The 23,621-nt window shown below is 40.3% G+C and overlaps 1 protein-coding gene across 5 annotated transcripts in view; it reads right to left on the bottom strand.

Moving 5' to 3' along the window:
* ZC4H2 (zinc finger C4H2-type containing) overlaps positions 1 to 20,286 on the bottom strand; it is a 35,706-nt gene extending 15,420 nt beyond the window's left edge. Inside the window, exons 1-3 of one of the 5 annotated variants that reach the window (XM_087427077.1) lie at positions 20,125 to 20,205; positions 19,078 to 19,181; positions 16,834 to 16,995 (exon numbers count right to left, since the gene is read on the bottom strand). Coding sequence is in view for 1 of the 5 variants with exons in the window: in XM_004439909.3 (XP_004439966.1) it covers positions 20,125 to 20,177 (53 nt within the window). In the remaining 4 variants the exon portion in view is untranslated. Of the gene's footprint in view, positions 1 to 6,268; positions 6,366 to 16,833; positions 16,996 to 19,077; positions 19,182 to 20,124 lie in introns of those variants that run through there. The other 4 variants (XM_087427078.1, XM_087427079.1, XM_004439909.3 and 1 more) reach the window with 4 other exon arrangements.
* Between the last annotated feature and the right edge of the window lie 3,335 nt (positions 20,287 to 23,621).

Genomic DNA, 23,621 nt, shown 5'->3' with positions numbered 1-23,621 from the left:
TGGTGCAGCCACTATCGAAAACAATATGGACATTTCTCAAAATATTAAAAATAGAAATACTATATGATCCAGCTATCCAACTACTGGGTATTTATCGAAAGAACAGGACATCAACAATTCAAAGGGACGTATGCACACCTATGTTCATTGCAGCATTATTCACAATAGCTAAGACATGGAAGCAACCCAAGTGCCCATCAATGGATGAATGGATAGAGAAGATGTGGTGTATAAATACAATGGAATATTACTTAGCCATAAAAAAGACAAAACCGTGCCATTTACAACAACATGGATAGACCTTAAGGGTATTATGCTAAGCAAAATAAGTCAGACAGAGAAAGACAAATACCATATGATTTCACTCATATATTGGAGATAAACAAACACTTAGACAAGAAGAACAGATTAGTGGTTACCAGAGAAGGAAGGGATGGGGGAGGGCAAAAGGGATAAAGGTGCACATAGGTATGGTGATAGATAAAAACTAAACTGTTGGTGATGAGCACAAGGCAGTCTACACAGAAAATGAAATATAATAACATACACCTGAAATTTACACGTTATAAGCCAATATGACCTCAATGAAAAAAAAAAGAATTAGTGTTAATTCTTTCTTAATTATTTGGTAGAATTCTCCAGTGAAACCATATGGGAATGGAGATTCTGGTTTTGAGAGTTGTTAAATTACAAATTCAATTTTCTAAATAGTTACAGGTTATTCAAATTATCTATTTCATGTTGGGTGAGTTGCGGTAGTTTGTTTTAGAAAATCAGTCCATTTCATGTAATCTGTCTAATTTATACAAGAAGAGTTGTTAACATTATTGCCTTGTTATCCTTTTGAAGTTTGTGGGGTCTGTAGTGATAGTCTCTGTTTCATTCCTGATTTCAATAATTCGTGTTTTCTCTCTTTTTTCTTTGTTAGTGTTGCTAGAGGTTTTCCAATTTTATATATTTTTCAAATAATCAGATTTTTACTTCATTTATTTCTCCATTGTTTTTGTTTTTAATTTCATTGATTTCTGCTCTTATCTGTATTATTTTCTGTTTTCTGCTTGTCTTGGGTTTATTTTAGTCTTCTTTTTCTAGTTTCTTGAGGTGGGAGCTTAGACTATTAATTCAAGGCATTTCCTCTGTTCTAAAGCAAGCATTTAGTGCTATAAATTTCCCTCACACCACTGCTTTTGGAGCATCCCATAAATTTTGATATGTTGTATTTTCACTCAGTTCAATGTATCTTTATTTCCCTTGAGACTTCATCTTTGAAACATGCATTATTTTAGAAATATGTTGTTTACTGTCCAAATGTTTGTAGATTTTTCCTGGTATTTTTTTTGTTTTGATTTCTTGATTTTTAGTTTGATTTTATCAATGTCAGAGAACACATTCTGTATTTCCATTATTTTAAATTTGTTGAGGATTGTTTTGTATCCCAGGACATGGTCTATCTATCTTGGTATATGTTCCATGGGTACTTGAAAAGCATGTGTATCCTGTTGTTGGATGGATTGTTCTATAAATGTTAATTAGATCCTGTTGTTGATGGTATTGTGGAGTTCTATACCCTTGCTGATTTTCTGTCTAGTTCTATCAAATGACAGAGGCATGTTAAAGATTACAACTGTAATTGTGTATATGCCTATTTCTTCCTTCAGTTCTATCAGATTTGCTTCACATATTTTGCAGTTATGTTGTTTGGTGCATACTCATTTAGGATTACTATGTCTTCTTGGTAGACTGACACTTTTGTCATTATGTAATGTATCTCTCTGTACCTAGTAATTTTCTTTGTTCTGAAGTCTACTTTATCTGATATTAATATATCCATTCCTGCTTTCCTTTGATTAATGTTTCCATGGTATATCTTTTTCCATTCTTGTACTGTCAACATACCTATATCTTTATATTTGAAGTGAGTTTCTTGTAGACAGCATATAGATGGGTCATGTTTTTTAATCCTCTCAGCTAATCAGTATTTTAATTGCAATATTTAGGCTATTTATATTCAGTGTACTTATTGCTAAGTTAGGGCTTAAGTGTACCATTTTATTTTTTATTACTATTTGATCTCTCTCTTCTTTGATTTTGTTTTCTTTTTGCTACCTTCCTGTGGTTAATTGAAAGTTTTTTAGAATTACATTTTATCTACAATATTTTAAGTTTATCTCTTTCTACAATTTTTTATTGGTTGCTCTAGGTACTATATTTCATAATTTATCATAGTTTACTATGTCATCATTTTATTAGTGTGAGTGAAGAGTAGAAATGCTAACTCCTTGTATGCCCCTTTATCTTCCACCATTTATAACTATCTGAAATATATCTTCCACATATATTGAGAAACACATTAGACAGCACTATATTATTGCTTTGACCATCAGAAATGATTTAGAAAACTAAATAGGAGAAGGAAAATGTACTGTACTTTAATCATATTTTTACTCTTTCTGTTGGTTTTTCTTTTTTCCTGACATTCCATGTTTTCTTCTTCTATTGTTTCCTTTCTTTTAAGAAAAATTCCTTTACCTATTATTTTAGGGTAAATCTACTGGTGACAAGTTCTCTTAGTTTTCCTTCATCTGAGAATGTCTTAATTTCTTCCTCATTCTTAATAGATATTTTTGCTACATATAGAATTCCGGGTTCATTCCCTACATCTTTTAACTCCCCCACCATAGGCAACCATTCAAAAGTATTTAACGTCTACTCTTTGTGTTGCATGTGTTCTTCTGAAGTGTATATTATTGTTTCATGTGCAATTATTTATATGGAGAGAGAGAGAGAAAGAGCGAGTGAGTGATCTATGGACTGAATTGTGCTCCTCCAAAATTCTTATGTTGAACTCCTAACCCCCAACGTGAATGTATATATAGAGAGGGCCACAAATATAGGACGCTAATCCAATCGGACTGGTGCCCTTATAAGAAGAGGAAGAGACACTATAGATTGCTCTCTCTCTCCGCATCCACAGAGAAAAGGCCATGTGAGCACATAGCAAGAAGGTGGTCAACTACAAGCCAGAAAGAGAGCCCTCATCAGAAAGCAAATTTGCTGGCACTTTGACTATGGGCTTCTAGCCTCCAGGACTGTGAGAAAATAAAGGTCTGTTGTTTATGCCACACAGTCTGTGGTATTTTATTCTGGAATACTGAGCAGATTAATATAAATTTTGGTACTCTGAAGTGGGGTGCTACTTTAATAAATACCTAAAAACGTGGAAGTGGCTTTGGAACTGGCTGATGTGTAGAGGCTGGAAGAGTTGAGGTGCATGCTAAAAAAAGCCTTTATTGCATTGAAGGGACTGTTGGTAGAAATATGGACATTAAAGGTACTTTTGGTGAGGTCTCAAAGACGAAAGAGGAACATGCTATTGGAAACTAGAGGAAAGGTAATCCTTGTTATAAAGTGGCAAGGAATTTGGCTGAATGTTTTTCCAGTGTTTTGTGGAAAGTAGAACTTGTGAGCAATTAAATTTATATTCAGCTGAGGAGATTTTTAAGAAAAGTGTTGAAGGTGAGGCCTGGCTTCTCCTTGCTGCTTACAGTAAAATGCAAGAAGAGAGAGATAAAGCAAAAGAATTATTAAGCAAAAAGGAAACAGAACTTGAAGATTTGGAAAATTCTCATTCTATTCATATTGAAAAAATGATAAAGCATGTTCTGAGAGAACACCAAGAGTGTGGATGAAAAATCACTCTATGAGGAGATTACTTATGATTTTAATCAGATATCTCTGCAGAAGTCAGGAATAAAGATGGGATTATACAAGCACAGACACTATCAGTATGGACAAAGGGGAGAAGAAAGAGGATGAAATAAAGGAAAGATTTTGGAATTCTGGGACTCTATAGGACAGGACAATAGAGTTATTTGGCTGTAAAATGGTTTATCCTTCAAGTAAAGGGAAACATGATGCCAAAGGTGATTTAGAGATCATCGGGGCTGCCACTCTCACCATAGGCCCAGACTAACAGGCCCAGGGGGCAAGGCTGTTTCCTCCTCAGTTTCAGAGACTAGATTCCCCTCGCCAGTTTCAGTGGGCCAGGATTCCTCTAATGCCTCAGGAGAAATGTGACTGCAAATAGCTGCAGGAGTGGAGATGCCACGAAGAGTTCTGGGGGTGACACTGTCCAAAGCATCCAGCCAAAGAAGACCATTTTATATTATATTATATATATAATATACAAATACATATTTTATTTATATATGTATAATATATATAATATAAAATAAAAATGTATATATATATAAATGCACACAAAAATATATACATACAAATATATATATTCATAGACACACATATATATATACACATATAGACACACACACAAATATATATATAGTAGACTAATGATAATATATGGTTTTCACATGGCACTTTGATGTTAAGATCCAGGATTCCTTGCTCCTAGGTGTGGTGATCCACCGGATTTTACCCGTCCACTCTCCCAAGGATAGACTCTCAGTTTGCTTCCATCTCGCCCCTCCATAAACATCACTTCAATGAATATTCTTGTACCTGTCTGAGTAAATTTAGGGGGATGTATCCTAGGAGTGGGAATTTTGGGACACACGTAATATATATTCTTATTGCATCTAAGTGGTGCCAGTTTGCTCTGCAGGATGGTAACCCCAGTTCACACTCCTACCAGTAGTGCATGAGGGCTCCTGCATCTGTATTTGTACTCAGAAAGCAGGAGCAATGGAGGAGCTTGGGGGAGCTTGGGAGATCAACCCAGCTGGAGACCTGTAACAGAATGCACCCTGAGCTGCTCTCATTTCTCTCTTAAACAACCTCTGCTCAACCAACCTAGCATCTCTACCTCACCACCATCAAGATCTGCCTAGTTATTGCTGCTCTGGCCTCCCCCAGTCCCTGATCTCTGGGGGTTAAATGAGAAATTTATCTGAAGGTCTCTGTATTAATTTGGGAATTTACAGTGAAGACAAACACGAAGCAATGCTGGGCACTGACAGCAGTCAGATGATTCACATATAGCAAGTGGTTCCATGGACTCCCAGACCCATGTGGGTAGGACCTGAGCACAGGTGAATCTCCAGGCTGGGAAGGACCTTTGAAGGCATCTATTGTTCCCTCCCCAACCACTGCTTAAGTGTTCTTCTATAACATTACTGCCAAGTGTTCAATTAGGCTTTCCTTGAACAATTTAGTCATGGAGCTCTTGCTACTTCTCTAGACAATCCTTTCCATCTATAGGCGGCTCCGACAATTTGAAAACCCTAGGCTCACACAGAATACAAATGCTCCTTGTCTCCCAAAATTCATTCTTCCCTCCTTCCATTAGTAACAGAATCTCTGGTTTTCATCTGGGCATGTGATCCGTAGAATAAGGACTATATTTCCCTGTCTCCTTTGCAGCTGTTTGTGGCCATGTGACAATGTTCTGGCCAACGGGATGAAAACATATGTGATATGTGCAACTTCTACTCTATGACTCTAAGGAAAGAAGCGTGCCATTGACTTCCCCTTTGCCCTCTTCCCACTGCCTAAAATGTGCATACAACATTGAGCCATCTTGAACCATGTAGAGGAGGGCAACACCTTGTACCTGGTGAAGCAATAAGATAAAAAGAGCCTGAATCCCCAACACTAAGTAACCACACAAACCACAGATAGCTTGTTCCCAGACTGATAATGTGAGAGAGAAATGAACTTCTATCTTGTTTCAACCACTGTCATTTTGGAACCAAGTTGGATTAGCTTTACCAATGTCATGGCTAACTAGTTATTGTACTTAATTGAATTTAAAGTGCCACTTAATGTAAGTACACATTATTTGATGTACTGCTAAGAAAAGAATGCCACCAATTACATTATGACAAAATGTTTTCTTATTATTTAAATGTCCATTTAATACTTGTTGAAAGAGCTCTTGTAGACTTATTTAAGACACAAATTTTTATCAGACTTTTCTAGTCTGAGTCATTCCTCACACATGATAATTTTTCATTTCAAGGAAGAACCATGATGAAATCTTTTTGAAGACATTTTAAATGGCAATTAAACTCAACATATACAGTGGCAATCATTCACGCAAGTCAGTTGAAGGGATGATAATATAAACAGCCATGGCCAAGTTTGCATGTGCTCATACCTTGACAACAACACAATTACTTCTTGGCCAACAGCAATTGTAAGGCAGCATTGTATTTAAAACTCATCCTGACTTTAGATTTTTAAAATATAAAATATGTGTGTCTTAAATGGTGAAATCTGATCTTTTAAAACTAAATTTGGAGAATACCTTGACTTCCACTTCTGGTCAAGATAGAGTAACAGGGACCGGATTTTCCCTCCCGTGCAAAATAACTAAAACAAAACAAACAAACAAACAAACAAAAACACAAGAAAAAAATATGAAACAACAGTACTCAAGTCACTAGACATTAAGCAAGTAAGGTCAGCGATCTCTGAGAAATGGAAAAGCTTAGATAAGCCCAAAGATTGCCCCATCTTACCATCTAGAGAAATATTCTAGGATGCAAGGCAGGGACAGAGAACTCAGACAGAGTCTGGCAGTCTTTCTCAATTGCAGAAATGGAGCTATGAGCCTGGGGAAGCCAAGGCATCTGGAGTTTGCAGGAAAGCATTTTGGAGAGGGGAGACCTGTGTAGAGGGAGAATGCTTACAATCTTCCAAGGATACCCCTCAAGTATTCAGTTAAGTATTGATCAGCACATGTGTGTAAGGAAACTACCTGAGGCCAGGGAAAGAACCACCCAAAAGGATTTGAGGGAACAGTGATCAGAGCCCACACAGGGCTGGGAATAGTGACTGTTTCTACCTTCCAAATAGCCAAGGTGGAAAAACTTCACAATTCACAAAGCACTAAAGTACAAAGAAAATTTTACATCACTACTGGGGAAAAAGAGCTCTACACTAAATGCTGCTATGGTTCCACTTATGTAAACTGAAAAGCAAGGCCAAGGATAAAACTGATTCTAAATGTTTTAATGACATGCCAGAACAAAGCTCAAGAATATTTATAGGAATGAACAAATATGGAAAATCAACAAGATAAAATTCACAGTGTCTGGCATCCAATCAAACCTTGCCAGGTATGCAATTAAGCAGGAAAAATATAACCCATAATGTAGAGAATAATGTATCAACACTGACCAAGAAATGACATGCTTGACAAAATTAGTAGCCAAGGACACTAATAGTTATTATGAGTGCATTCCATATGTTCAAAAGCTTGAAGAAATACTGGCCACATTAAGTAGAGACATGGGGGAGATGAAAAAGACCCAAATAAAATATCTACAGATGGAAACTAGAATGTCTCACATGAAATCTACATTAATCAATTTAGACAATAAAGGAGAAAAGATTAATGAACATAAAGACATAGCAATAGAAATTTTCCCAAACGAAATATTTAGAGAGAAAAGATTTTTAAAAAATAAACATCATCAGCAAACTGTGGGACAACTTCAAGTGACTACAAATATAGGTAACTTGGCCCAGCCCCAGGGCCAAGAGGTTAAAGTTCTGCTCACTCCGCTTCAGCAGCCTGGGTTTGCGGGTTCGGATCCTGGGCACAGACCTACTCCACTCACCAGCCATGCTGTGGCAGTGTCCTACATACAAAATAGAGGAAGATTAGCACAGATGTTAGCTCAGGGCAAATCTTCTTCAAGCCAAAAAAAGAGGAGGATTGGCAACAGATGTTAGCTCAGGGCGAATCTTCCTCAGCAAAAAAAAAAAAAAAAAAAAAATACAGGCAACTGGAGACCAAGAAGGAGGGAGAAAAGAAAAATATTTGAAGAATTAATGACCAAAATGTTTCAGATTTGGTGAAAACTACATATGCACCAATCTAAAAAGTTCAACAAACCCTCAAGCACAGGAAGCATGAAGAAAACTACACAACATTATATCATAATCAAATTGCTCAAAACCAGTGATAAAGAGAAAAATCTTAGCAGCAGCCAGAGGAGAAAAGGCACGTTACCTACAGAGGAACCAAGAACGATGGAAGCAAGATGACAGTGGCACATCATTTTTAAAGTACTGGGGGAAAAAAAAACCCTGCTAATATAGAATTCTTTACACAGTGAAAATAACTTCCAAAAACAAGGGTTAAATAAAGACTTTTTCAGACATAGAAAAGCTGGAATTCTACATCACCAGCAAACCTTCTCTATATAAATGTTAAAAGATGTCCTTGAAGCAGAAGGAAAATGATAGCAAAGGGATATAGAGCACTGAAAGTGAAAAAAAAATAATGACTCTTTTTCTCATTATTTAAACTACTTAAAAAGATAATCAACAGTGTGACCCAAGAAGTACATCAATGTAATAGCACAGAGGCCAGAAAGGGAGAAATAAAAGTGTAATATTGTAAGCTTCTTATACCATATCTGCAGTAGTATAACATCAGTTGAAGATAAATTGTGACAAGTTAGAGATATATATTCTAGACCCTAAAGTAACTACTAAAATAACAAAACAGAATCATAGCTAATAAGTCAGAAAAAGAGATCAAATGGAACACAAAATACACTGAATCCAAAAGAAGGAAGGAAGGGAGGGAATAGGGAACAAAAAACAGATGAGATAGATGGAAAACAACAAGATGGTAGATTTAAACCTAACTGTATCAACAAGCACATTAAACATCCCCAACTAAAAAGCAGATTGTCAGATTGGATTAAAATAAAAAGGAACAAACTATGGGCTACCTATAAGAATCTCAATTTAAATATAAAGAAACAAGTAAAAGGATGGAAGAAGATACACCATGCTAACACTATTCAAAAGGAAGCTGGTAAATGCAGTGTGGTATCTTGGATTGGATCCTAGAACAGAAAAAGGACATTATTTGAAACACTGGTGAAATCCAACAAATTCATCTACACAACCAATGCAATCATATCAAAATTTCAGCAGGCTTTTTTGTAGAAACTGATAAGTGGAATCTAAAACTCACATAGAAATGCAAAGGGCCTACAGTAGCCACAACAATGCTGCAGAAGAATAACAAAGTTGGAGAAATTACACTGCCTGATTTCAAGGATTATTATATAGCTGCAGTAATCAAAACAGTGAAGTATTGGCATAAATATACAGAAACAGACCTACGGAGCAGAATAGAGAGTCCAGAAATAAACATACAAATATATGGACAACTGATTTTTGACAAAGGTGCAAAGGCAATGCTGCGGAGAAAGGACGGCCTTTTCACCAAATGGTCCTGGAACAACTGGATATGCACATGCAAAAAATAAACTTCAGCTTATACTTTGCATCATATACAAAAATTAAGTGAAAATGCATCATAGTCCTACATGTGAAACCTAAAAATAAAATTTCTGGAAGGAAACATAGGAGAAAATCTCTGTGACTTTGGCTTAGGCAAAGATTTCTTTCATACGATACAAAAATTACAATCCATAAAAGAAAATACGGATGAGTTGGACTTCTTCATCAATGTTAAAAAATTCTGCAATTCAAAAGACACTAAGAGAATGAAAAGACAAGTCACAGACTGGGAGAACATCTTTGCAAAGCATGTATCCGATGAAGGACTTGAAAATTCACAATAGCTAAACAAACAACTCAATTGAAACATGGGCAAAGGATTTGAATAGACACTTCACCAAAGAAGATATATGGGTGGCAAATAAACCCACGAAGAAGATGCTCAACAGGATTGGTCATTAGGGAAATGCAAGTTAAAACTACAAAGAACTACCACTCACACCACTACGATGGCTATAATGTCCTTTTTAGACACACAATAACAAGGGTTGTTGAGGATGTAGAGAAACAAACCTTCATACACTGCTTCTGGAGATAGAAATTGGCACAACCACTTTGGAAAACAGTTTTGCAGTATCTTAAAAAGTTATATGCATGCTTATCATATGACCTAAAAATTTCACTCCTAGGAATCTAACCAGGAGAAATGAAAACATATTTCCACGCAAAGACTTATATTCAAACGTTCAGAGTAGCGTTATTCATAAGAGCCAAAAGGTGGAAACAACCCAAATGTTCATTGACTGGTGAGTGAATAAATAAAATATGGTATATCCATACAGTGGAATACGATTTGTCACTAAAAAGGAAAGAAATACTGATATATGCTATAACATGTATGAGCCTCAAAAACAATATGATAAGTTATATGCCATGTCCTTAAAAGGCAAATCTATAGAGACAGAAAGTATATCACTGGTTGCCTGGGGCTGTGGGTGGGAACAGAGATTGACTGAAACTGGGCATAAGGGCTCTTTTGGGGATGATGGAAATGTTCTAAAATTGTATTGTGGTGATAGTTGCCCAACTCTTTAAATTTACTAAGTCATTGAATTTTACACTTAAAATGGATGGTTTCTATGGTATGTAAATTACAACTCAGTGAAGCTGTGAAAAATGTATCCTCCAATGGCTTCTTACTGCCCCCAGAATTAAATATAAACCCACAACACCATCTGAACCCAAATTCTAAGCTGTTTCTACTCCTCCACTCCTGTTTTCCCAGGAAAATAAATGACTTGTCAAAAGGCTTGTGTAGAGGAAATACATTTTTAATGGAGTTGGTCAGTTGAGGTACACAGGAGGAATGGGAAGGGGGGGTTAATGATGAAAAAAAGAAATGGAGACTTGTTAACCTTGTGGTTGACTGCCTTTACTATGCTCTTCAGGCTTAGTATCTAACGCCCAGCCTTCCATGTTCTCTCCAGCAGCTGGGTAGTTTGGGCTAAGATTAAATATAAGTAAAAGGTCCTTCCTTTCTCAAATCTACACAGAGGGGATCATGCCAGTGGGCATCATGCTGCTTAAATGCACACACACAATAGCTTCCTTCTCTTTACATCTTCTATCAATCAGGTGGACAAAAAAAATTTATTAAGCAAGTACCTTTTACCCAACAGTGTGCTAGATCCTGTGGGTGGTTGATGAGAAGACCCCTTCCTTCAAATAAAATAACTGTTCCAATACGGAAAACAGAACAAATCATAACCGTTATGGTTGAAGTGGAAGTGGGACCCCCAGGGTCCTTATTCTCTCTTCAAATCCAACCTTGCCTGACTCTACCAGAGTGGCCCTTGATACACCTCCCTGGAATTTCCAGGGCTCCTCAGAACGTTATTTCAAAGCCACCAATCAAATCCATCCTCTTCATTTCAGAGATGAAGAAACAAATGTCTAGCCCAAGAGCACACAGCTATGGTCCTCTGGCTCTTCTAAATGTACACACCCACACAGGAAGCAATTTGAAATCCAGATAATTATATACACAAGAGCCTTCTAGAGACTGGCACTACACCATATTTCTCTCTGTAAACTCCACGTCATCTATCACACAGCTTTGGCCATAAGCGGGGCTCAACAGTTACATTTGGAGTGTGACAAAAATGGATGCAGATAGGTGGTTAAGTCCAGGGTACTGATTGTAATTTCAGTAGCCTCAGAGAAAGAAAGACATTACCTTGGGTGGGGGTCTTTCATCCATTCAGTTAACATTTATTAAGAGTCTGTAAGCGCCAGGAACTGAGAAGGAACTGGGTGTTGAGAAAGGCTTTATTTAATAATAATAATAATAGCTATTATCATTATTTATTTTTTTTGGTGTCTACTATGTTCCAGCAACTATGTTAGGCACTTTATATGCAATCTAATTTAATCCTCATCACAACCATGTGAATGTAGCTTCATTTTTACAGATGAAAACTTTGAGGCTGAGAGAAGTAAAGTGACTTGCCCAAGATCACAAAGCCAGGAAGTGGAGAATCCAGTGTGCTGAGCCTAATCACCTTTCCACCATACCAGGGAACTTTCCTTGTATGATGGATTTCAAGCCATGGAAAACAAGCCAATGGGGTGAATTCTTGTCCTGGCTCAGTCACCAATTTTCAGGATGAAATAGTGCATATCATGGAACATCCCGGAAGCTCGTAAATTCTACCTGAGAAGTAGGTCTCAGTGTAGCCTTGCACAGAGCTGTTGGATGACTCCATGAGATGGAACCTGTGGAATGTTTGGCCCTCCAAGTGAGTAAAGCATCCAAGTCATTAAAGACCTGGTTTTCTGTGGAAATTTCCTAATAAAATCCTCCCAATCAGCTAAAGCATAGCTGGTGTGGCCACAGAATCCCAGGAAAACCACAAGACACTTCCTTAGGGTTTCCGACACTCACCGGGGCCACAGTCTTACTTAACTGTTGAACCTGGATTTCTGACTTCCCTAGGCCACAGCCTCTGCAGACAGAGGCCTGGGCCAAGTCAGCTGGCTAACTTCTGGCTAACAATGGCTCTTTGCTAGCTAACGTGGAGGAGGAAGGGTGGAGAGGAAGAGAGCTTCTAGGGCAATGGATCATCCATTCCTGGGACAAACTTGGCAGGCTCATCTCTCACCCAGATTCAGAGGTGACTTAGCCCCGACACTCACTCAACAAGCAGGGTAGGACAGCTGGGACCTGGAGGACTTGAGGATGAGCAGATCAAGTGAAGACATTGGCTAGTGGAGATGGATGGAAAACTGTTCAGATTTGTTGATGAGCTAAGAGAATGGTGTGAAGTGGAGAGATCCAGAGTATATTATACAGGTATAACCTGCCAGGTCTTATTAATGCAGTGGTTTTTCAAGTGTGGTCCCTGGAACAGCAGCAACAGCATTGCCTGGGAACTTACTAGAAATGCAAATTCTCAAGCCCCACCCCAGATCTACTGAATCCATTTGAGACTCTGGAGACAAAACTCAGCAATCTACATTTCAATGGCCCTCCAGCTGGAGTCTAATGCACGCTCAAGTTTGATAACCACCGTGCTACTGTTTTGGATACAGGCAGTCTGAGAGAGGGAGGAATGAAGAATGATTCCAGATCTTGGGATGAGGGAACATTTACTACTGATGGGGATCACTAGGAAAGGAGAATGTTTGGGGGTGGGGGTGGAATTGAGAGTTCTGTTGGGGCCTGTTTGAGATGCCAGTGATACTTCCAGTGGGGTTGGTTAACTGGGAAGCTGGATATGTGAGTCTGGAACTCAGGGGAGAGATCAGAGATATTCACCTTGATTCTTTTTTTCTTTTTTTTAATTCATTTTTGTGTGTGTGTGAGGAAGATTAGCCCTGAGCTAAAATCCGTTGCCAATCCTCCTCTTTTTGATGAGGAAGATTGACCCTGGGCTAACATCTGTGCCCATCTTCCTCTACTTTATATGGGATGCGGCCACAGCATGGCTTGACAAACGGTGCGTCGGTCCACGCCTGGGATCCGAACCTGGGAACCCCGGGCTGTGGAAGCGGAGCGCACAAACTTAACTGCTACACCACCAGGCCAGCCTCTCACCTTGATTCTAAGATCCTTGAGACCAGGTCTAATTCATCTCAGTGGTCCCCACAGAACGTCCCAGCCCTGTGTATGGCCCAGAACAGGTGCTTGGTAAATGTCGCTGAGTGAAGAAAAAGCCAGTTTTTTCTGCCTACTCTAGTCTGAAGAGAACACTGCCTAAGTCCCAAGTGTTCTTCCATTTCATATTTACTTGCTCATCTGGAAAAACAGCTACTGTAAGAAAAGCAGGTTTCTTAGAAGAGTTCACCTTGAAGACTTCCTTATAGCTCACTACCAAATGTCAAGTCTTTTCCATTCTCTATCCTGTAGTCAGCACTGTATGGCTTAACTTTCTCATCCCTAAGTCCCAGAGGTCCCAGCTGTCCTGTGACTTGCTGAGTCAGTTCTCAAGCCAGGTGGTAGAGGAGCCTGCTGAAGCTGCCACAGCAATGACTGAAGCAAGGAAGGAAGAAGACACATGTCAATTCAAAACTTTGTCATAAGGCAGAATAACTCGAGTGCTATAATAACTCTCCCTGCGGGAGCCCAAAGGGGTAAACATTCATTCGGGCTGGGAAATTTGAGACGTTTTTGGACAAGAGGTGGTATTTGGTCTGGGTCTTCCTTGAAGAATGAGTAGGATTTACAGGCTTGGAATAAGGGAAGGGCATTCAAGAATGAGGGAATCAGCATTAGCAAAGGCCTGGAGGAATGGAAGTATATGAAACAGTGAGGAACTTATGTGCTGATAAAGGATAGGGAAAATGAAAAGGAGTAGTAGCAGATAAGATTGGAAAGGTGAGTCTGGGCCGGACTTGTGGAAGAGAGGGGCATGAATACCATGGCAACAATTATAGACAAATGTCTGTCCAGTAGACCTACAGCAAGAAAAGACCTCCAGTGAGAAATGAATTTCACACTGTGACCCAATACACACATACACAGATATAAAACTGAAGCAAAAGTTTCTGCAAAGAATATCTACCATTTCTTATGCAATGTGTTCTGATATTTTCTATCTTATTTTGTTCTTTAAAAAAATTTTTTTTGCAAATGCTACCAGCAACTGACTAATTCATTTCATGATCTACTAATGGCTCATGACCTGTGTTTTGAAAAATACTGCTGTAGGCAATGGAAAGTCAGTGAATGTGTTTGAGGAATAACACAATAACACCACTACTTTAGGAAGGTAGTTCTCATAGCGGTGTGGATGGCATTGAAGACAGAGGGGAGAATGAAGACAGGAAAGTAATTCTAGAGGTGGAAATGGATACAACACTACAAATACCCAGGCCAGTCATGATGAAGGCCTAAAATGGAGCAGTGAGTGTGAAGGTGGAGACTGGGGCAGGAATTTGAGCCAGATGTTGAAGGTAGAAACAGTAGGACTTGCTAAGTGATCAGAGGTGAGTTATAAAAAAGAAAGGACGGGGCTGGCCCAGTGGCATAGTGGTTAAGTTTGCGTGCTCCACTTCGTCTGCCCGGGGTTCCCAGGTTCAGATCCCGGACGCAGACCGACGCACCGCTTGTCAAGCCATGCTGTGGAGGTATCCCGTACAAAGTAGAGGGAGATGGGCACGGATGTTAGCCCAGGGCCAATCTTCCTCATCAAAAAGAGGAGGATTGGCAATGGATGTTAGCTCAGGGCTGATCCTCCTCACACACACACAAAAAGAAACGGTAATCAACATTGACATTCAGGTTTCACTCTGAGGTAACTGTGCAGAGAATACGGCACTAAACCAGAGGTTTAAGGGGAGGCACTAGATTGGGGCAAGAAGAGATAAAGTCTTAAGAGTTGGCTAACTTGAGCTGTGTCTGGGGGGCAACCAGGTGCACAAGCCCAGTAGGCTGTGGGATATATTGGGCTGAAGCTTGGAAGGAAGGTAGGGAGTAGAGATTGAGGATTTGGAGATAACATTTGAAGCCATGGGAGTACAGGAGGTCATCCAGGAGAATGTGTAGAGAGAAAAAGAGAGGATCCAGGGCAGAGACTTAGACTTAAGAGGGTCTACTTAACACCACGATATTTACTTCCAAAATGAGTTTTTCCTTTCTTAAGCGAGGAAAGCTCATTGTGTACAGATATGTGTGCTTTGGAGCATGGGTGTGTGCAATGTGTGCGTATGGATGGCATGTGCACGTTAAGGAGACATTAATACGCATTTGGGGAGCTGGTGAAGGGATCTGGTACCTCTAGTGATATCTGTACTCACTTTCTCTACCTCATGGCCTCTTCTCCTTTCCTTCCCTCCTTTCCATCTCCCTTCTTTTGTTCCATTCTTGTCTTCCCTTTTCCACATATCCACATGCTCCTTCATCACCACTTGAAAGCCCAAGGAACGGATGGACAAAATAGACTAGTGTGGGATTTGGGGGCTGAAGTCTAGAGCATAGTGTTGGAGTGTGGTTGGGATTGGGAGGAAAGGCAGGGCTGGGCATGTGGACAGAGTCAGGAGTGGGGACTGGTCTGTGGTGGGAGAATCCATTCCTGAGACATTTCCCACTTCAAATTCTGCCATTGGTGTGCAGGAGCACTGACTATGAATGGGTATATTTCTGTGCCTGTGCCTGGGGTGTTTGTCTGGCTCTCAGCTTGACTTAATCAGGTCTTTAGGTTATACTGCCGTCATAACTTTACTTCAGCCCAGAAGTAAGATTTTTTTTTTTTAGCAGAAATAGGCTGCCCTGCTTATACCTTTAAGGGATTTAGGGTTAAAGCAGTTGACAAACTGTGAATAATGATTAAGCAGATTATCTACATTTGTTGAAATGCATATGCCATGTGAATAGGAGGATATATTCTCTCTTCCTTTCGTAGCTGGTGTGACCATAGATAGGTTACCTAAGCTCTCTGAGCCTCAGTATCCTTATCTGTAAATGGGGATAATAATTCTCACCACAGATTTCCATTAGGAAGATTAAGCATTAAAGGAGCCAAGAGCCTTGACATTAGTAGGTGTTCAACAAACGTTAGTTCCTTTCTCCAGCTCCTTCTACCCTTTCCTTTGCTCCTTCCTTCTCTCCACGTCCCGTATATGTTTACCTGTCCATTTGTGAACATCAAGTGTGTATTTGTTGTACTTTTCCCATTTTAAATTCTTAAATCAAGTGACATAACCCTTCTATATTACTGTAAAATTGTCAAAAGCAGGCTAATTTAAATCACTTTTGGTGCACACACATCTAGACTTGCTATGTCTTCTTGATGGATTGAACCTTTCTCATTATGCAACGTTCCACTCTGTCCCTGGGAATTTTCTTTGCTATCAAATCTGCTTTATCTGATATTAATATAGCCACTCCCGCTTTCTTTTGATTGATATTTGCCTGGTATCCTTTTCCATCCTTTTATTTACAACTTACCTATATCATTATATTTGAAATGCATTTCTTGTAGACAGCATATAGTTGGGTCATGTTTTTTAAATCCACTCTGTCTTTTCATCAGTGTTTTGACTATTTATATTCAACCTAATTATCGATATGTTAAGGCTAAGTGCCATTTTATTTTTTGTTACCTGTTTGTTCTGTTTTTACTTTTTCTGTTTTCTTTGTCCTGCCTTCCTGTGGGTGACTTGAACTTTCTTTAGAACTCCATTTTGATTTATCTATAATGTTTTTGAGTGCATCTCTTTGTAGAGCTTTTCTAGAGTTTGCTCTCACTAGTACATTATACATATCTATAGAGAGAGAGAGAGTGAGAGAGAGAGAGAGAGAGAGAGAGAGAATTTATCAGACTTCTGATGTCATTTTACCAGTTCAAGTGAAATATAGAAACCTTACCCTTTTACACCCCTTTACACTCCCCTGTTTATAATAAATGTCTTAAATATTTTCTCTACATACATTCAGAATCACGTGAGACTGTGAAAAATTTTGATCCAATCATCAGATATAATTCAGATAACTCAAGAGGAAAAGAAATTCTGTTGTATTTACCCATGTTTTTCCTTACTGTGTTCTTTCTTCCAAGGTTCCTTCTTTTATTGTTTCTTTTCTGTTTTAAGAACTTATTTTAGTCATTCTTACAAGGTAGACCTCCTACTGATAAATTCCCTGTTTTCTTTCATCTGAGAATGTCTTGATTATCCCTTTATTCCTGAAGGATATTATCACTGAACACAGGATTCTAGGTTGACAATTCTTTTCCTCCAGCACTTGAAAAACGTGCTGCTTCCCACTAGGGCCTCATCAGTTTCTGATGAGAAATCTGCTGTCATTCTAAATTGTTTTCCCCTGAAGGTATAGGTAAGGTGTTGTTTCTCATTGGCTTTCTAGATCTTTTCTTTGCCTTTTGTTTTCACAAGGTTGACTATGATGTGTCTTGGTGGGAGTTGGGTCGCAGGGGAGGGGTCATCCTGATGGAGTTTGCTTAACTTCTTGAATCTGGAGGTTTATGTCCTTTGCTCAATTTGGGAAGTTTTAAGCCACTATTTCTTTAAGTGCTTTTCAGTCCTGCCCTCTTTCTCCTCTCTTTCTGAGATTCTGTTGACATGAATATTAGATCTTTTATTATAGTCCCACAGGTCCAAAGGCTCTGCTCAATTGTTTCTTTTTTCTTTTTTTTGAATCTAATTTTTCTCTGTTGTTCAGATTGGGTGATTTCTATTGTTTTGTATTTAAGTTGTCTGATTCCTTCCTCTGTCTTCTCCGTCTTGCTGTTGAGCTCATCCATTGAGCTATTGCATTTGTCAGTTCTCAACTTTCCATTTGGATCTTTTTTATGTTTCATATTTCTTTGTTGATACTTTCTTTTTATATGCTGAGATTTTCTATTTTATCATTTGTTTCAAGTGTGTTGAAACATTTTTATGATTGCTGCTTTAAAATCCTTGTCAGTAATTCTGTCTGTGTCATCACAATGCTGGCATCTGTTTACTTTCTCTTGTCATTTAAGTTGATAATTTTGGTATGGCAAGTAAATTTTTTCAATTAAATTTAGACTCTCTGGATCTCTTTTAAATCTTTTGTTTTTGTAGGCCTCTCTGACATGCTCCTTTTGCAAGGATGGGGGGCAGTAGAAGTCCATGTTTTCCACTGGGTCTCTGGTTGACATCCAGGTTAGGGAGGGGCTCCTTGTTACTGATGGCTGAGGTTGGAAGTTCAGCCTTCTCTCTAGGCCTCTGATGATCCCATCTCAACTAGTAGTGGTAGGAATGCCTGGACTACCACTGGTGAGGGCAGAAGTCATGGCCTCCCATGTGGTCTCCACTGGGAGTGGTCACTTTTCCTTGCTCCCAACTGTTCCTTCTCTTGGGGTTGGGCAGAGGTTCCTTTAAAGTTTGGTAAGCATAGAAGTCTAGACTCTCCACTTGCAGGCCTAAGCCTCTTATTAGCTGCATTGTTGTTATGACAGCTGACCTCTTCCTGCACCAAGGTATCCTACTCCCTACCTCTCGAAGCCTTTGCAGAAAAAACTTGCAACATACCCCAACCCCTGACCCTTTCCCAGACCCTTTGTGGGATAGGGTGAGAAGACCAGAGCCTCTGCATGCAGATTGACTGGGTTCCTGTCAAAATCTGGCATTTTTAAGCTGTTTGGCTCTGGAAAAGTTAGTTAAATTTTCTGAACCTCCATTTTCCCACTGTAAAGGAGGTGTAGGAAGCTCTCAGGACTCTTGCTGAAATGAGCGATAGTAGGTCAAGGCACTTGGCACAACAGGGGATCAATAAATACTAGTTCCCTTCCTGGAGATGCAAGCCCTCCAAAGGACAAAAAAGCCAAGATGTTTCCCACCGCCACCATCATGTATGAGTCTTACCCGAAGCATTCACTCCAAGGGTTAAATCTCTTGGTCAGAGTCTTATTTCTTAAAGGGACACACTTGATATCCTCCCTTCTTGTTCTCCAGGTTCCTGGAAAACACTAAACGCAGAGAGCCGAATCCTGGCCACCGTCACAATGAGGGTGGAAGCCAGGGTTGGGAGGCCTGGTGCCGGCCCAGGCAGTCCCCTTGCCATGCACTATTGCGTTCTAAGCAAGGACAACGTCATTACGTTGCCACAGCCGCTCCCAAAGCGCAGCCGTGGGAATGCAGGCAACCCCCACTTTGCTAGCCTGCCCTTCACCTCTAGTGGCTCTGATCAGCTGTTTTAATCCCACCACCAGGCGTGGTGTCTGCCTCCCCAGTCTCCATGGCTCCCATCCCCTTCCCAAGCACCGGGTAGGAGAGGAACAAAGTGGCGAGTGAGTGAAACCAAACAAAAACACAAACGCGCACTTGCCGTCCTCCCAGTCCAGGCCTGTCGAGATTCCTCCGCACCGCCCCCCAACCCCTGCCAGCAGTCCCTTGCAACCGCCAACAGCCCTGACGCGTTAGGCTCTGCTCTTAAAAGATTTGCCCGAGCTCCAGGTCTGGAAGTTGAACGGGAGACTAAAAACAAAATTCCGACTCCTAAAGATCAAGGAGCCAAATACACCTTTGAGCCAACAAACACTTAAAAAAAATAATGGGTCTAAGAATGCCATCCCCCAACTCTCACACTAAGAAGAATAAAGCTATCTCGGGACCAACACCCCTCCACCCCCACCGTGTGTCTCCATCTGGCCTGCTCAGCCACATCTGGCAAGAGGTCTCTCTTGGTCAGTCTCTCTTGTTTCTCTGTCTCTCTCTACTAGTCTCAGTTCCGACTCTCCCCAACCTCCTTCCCATCCTTGAATTCGGAGGTGAATGGGCTCCTTTCCCGCCCCCCTCCGCAAGTAGCCCAACAATAGAGACATTTTCCATAGATAACTCAGCCCTCTCCCGCAGCGAGAGATTTTGGGGGCTTTGAGGGGGCCTGAGGGAGCCCTGCAACGTTCCACTTACCTGATCTCTTTAATGCTTTCCAATTTGCACATGATTTCTTGCTCATCTGCCATGCTTTACACTCTCAGTTTCAAGTCCTATGTACAAACACACAAGCCCAGGGATACAATAGACACAATGTAACTACCTCCTCCCGGCTTGGGGCTCTGAGCCTGTGAGGTGGGGACTTGGAGAAGGCCTGGGAGCTGTAGTCCGCAGCTCCAGGGCCAGCCAGGCAGCCCGGGGGCGGCAAGACTACAACTCCCAGAAGGCGAAGCGAAACACGCCTGTTTCTCTTCCTGCGGTCGTACTTCAAATCAATTTGTCCCAGATAATTATGTCAAAGGTTGTGAGGAGTACAAGGGAAGGGAGATATTCGTCTGGCCTGTGCTTGGAAAAAATGGGGATAAAATACCCCCGAAGGCAACTGAAGAGATGAGAGACATACTCATTCACACCCCTCCGGGGGCCCTCATGCCTACCCACCCCCGAAAGGCTACCAGGAGTCGCTGATTACTTGACACTTTGGGGCAGGAGAGAAAATCTGCAGTGGAATTTGCTTCTGAGATGTTGAGTGTTCTGGCTACTTCCAGGGAATTAGTGGCGTTGGCATTCAGATGGAAATGGGGCGGGGGTGGAGAAGAGGCGGGAGGGAGGAGGGAGCAGCTGCTAAAGCTGGGGAGTGGGAGATGACCTCCTTCCTTCCAGCCCTCAACGATTTTTTTAAAAATATTTTTTCAGCTTTATTGAGGTATAATAGACAAATAAAATCATATATATTTAGTGTACAACGCGATGACTGATATACATATACTTTGTGAAATGATTACCACAATCAGGTTAATTAATACATTCATCATCTCACATAGTTACCTTTTGTGTATGTGTGTGTGCGTGTCTGTGTGTGTGTGTGTGGTGAAACACTTAACGTTTTTCTACAGTTACTGAGCTCGGACTTTGCCAGTCAATGAAAGAGGTACTGGGGGCGGCACTGGGGGAGGCAAAGATAAATAAAAGCAAGTCCTTGCCTTTGAGGAGCGGGAGAGGCTGAAAGGTAACCCATTAATTATAGTGCAGTGTGCTGTCATAATACAGGAATGGATAAAGTGTAACCTGAGCAGAGAAGATTAAATTGGTCTCAAAAGGTGACTGAGAATTTGCCAGATCATTGGGGAGGATGAACTTTCCAGGAGAGAGCACAACACATACAGAAAGGAAAGGACAAGTGGGCCATGGTGTCTGGAGCTTATATAAGGTTCATATATGTGGTGTGGAGGTAAGAAAGAGAAGTGGGCGATGTATCTAGAAAAGGTAAGTTGTAGCCAGATTATGAAAGACCTTGAATGTCACGCTAAAGAGTTTGGACTTAATCATATAGGTACACATTCATCCAATACACATTTATTAAGTGATTACTGTGTACCAAATAATGCCAAGTTATTTTATGTTTCAAAGCACAGGAGTGATAAATTTGGGGGGATGACTTAGGGAGGTGACTCTAGAGGCAAGTGGAGAATGATTTCGAGGAGATAAGAGCATGTAAGAGGTAGTTACTCAGAGAGCATGGACAGGCCCAGAGAGCTGGGCTTTAGATAAAAGGAGGACTTTGACTCACTCCCAAGTAAAGGTGAGTTAGAGCTCTCTCTGATTGAGCTTGCCTTTCTTTTTCTGAGCCTCAGTTTTCTCATCTGAAAAATGGCCCTAGTTAGCCCCACCTCAAAGGCTTGTTGTGAGTACTCAATGAGATTATCTCCAGATGGTGCTGAATACAGGGCTTAATATTTTTTTAGGAGCTAGAGAAAAGTTAGTGGAACATGAATCTCAGGACATTCTGGATGTCCACACTGATTTTAAAAATTCTCCAGGGAAGGAATTGAAGCCCTTCTCTTCTTTAGATCCCAGACATAATAACTTTCACAACCAGGAAATTCTCCTTGGTGTCTAGCCTAACAATTTCCTGATGGTCTTGAAAATCCGTATCTTATGATACCACTAGCAGGCATTTGAAGACTATTGAGTTGGTGGGTTACAAAGACTGTGGGTCTGAGCTACTGTACCATAAAGTCCAGAGCCAAGAACTGTCCCTAGCCCTGTTCTATAAGAGGAGGGGGAAGAGAAGAAGTCCATGTAAGTGCCTGGCATGTATCAGATACTGTGCTGAGAGCTGTATGTGCAGTCCCTCATTTCATTCTCACAACCACTGTGAAGGGGGTAAGTAGATTCATCCCCTTTTACAGAGAAGAAAACTGACTCAGATAGGGAAAGTGGTTTGTCCAAGGCCACACAGTACATTACAAAGCTAGAGCCTGGCCTCAGGTTGGACCAAGTTACTTGCAGATTAAGGAAGGGAATATTTATGAAAAAAATATGGGGACCAGAAGTGAGATGGGGTCTTAGATGTATATATTTATGTCAAACATAAATTGCTCTACAATATGAGCTAATTATGGTTTGAGGAGAAATGGAGGGTGTGTATGGGGATGTGTGGGAAGCAATTTAGGAATGGCCTTTGAGGTTTTAAAACTAATGTCTCTTCCACCATCCACTTCCTCTTAGAATCTTTACCTCACACTATGTTCACATGTCTGGTAAGGGTCTAGATGTGGCTTTGTATCTGTTTAAACTAAATATGTTAATAGCTTTACAGTCTGATTTTCAAAATAATTTGGCAAATACCTTTTCTTTCAAGCCTATCCAAAACCTTATTTCACAAGTGAGGAAACAGGCCAAGAGAGGCAAAAGACTTATCCAAAGTTACACGGAAATAGGACTTCTGATTCAGGGCCTTGTGCTCTTCCCAAAGCCCCACATGGCCTGTATCAAGCTGCTGCTGCCCCCTTGGAATCCAAATGCCTCTGTTACTTCAGCCAGGTGGTATACTCCAATACGGGGAGTCTTCAGAGGGCCAAGTATGTCACATGCTCCCAATCCATGGACATTAAAGGGAGATGACAGTTAATCTAGAGAAGGGGACTTGGGAGCACCTGGAGCTTGGAAGAAGGTTTATGCTATTTGTAACAATTAAGGTGTCCAATAAAGGAAAGGGTCCATAAGACTCTTAGCTTCCATGGGTTTGTCGTGGCTTCTTGACCTCTTTAATAACAAGTGTCTCACCTGCTCCTTGCTGAGTTGTAAGAAACCAGGCTAGCAATAAGAGGAAGGAAAATGTTACAGATAAAGAGAGGAGAATAGAAGGAAACCACAGCCTTCTGCTCCTTGTCCTGAAGCAGTACTTAAAACAATATCTTCAAGCCAAGCTGGTAGCCTTCTTATAGTAAGTGTTCAATAACTCTCAATTGATCAAAAGTCTATAATGGATGAGAGAATATTTAAAATTTGTGCCAGCAGTGAGTTATAATGCATTATTTTATTAGAAAAACTGATTGATTTGAAGTAGTGAGAATAAAAAATCTTAGTCCTATCAGGATCAGCGTTGTCCTTACTTCTAAGAAACAGGTAAGGAGGGCAGGGTATATTGGGATGAATACCATTAAAATTCAAAGAGTTAGCAAAGGGGA

The sequence above is a fragment of the Ceratotherium simum genome, chromosome X (genome assembly GCF_057802395.1).
Source record: "Ceratotherium simum simum isolate JZ-2026a chromosome X, ASM5780239v1, whole genome shotgun sequence".
Taxonomy (NCBI): Eukaryota; Metazoa; Chordata; class Mammalia; order Perissodactyla; family Rhinocerotidae; genus Ceratotherium; species Ceratotherium simum.
This window is presented reverse-complemented; position numbering and strand designations above follow the sequence as displayed.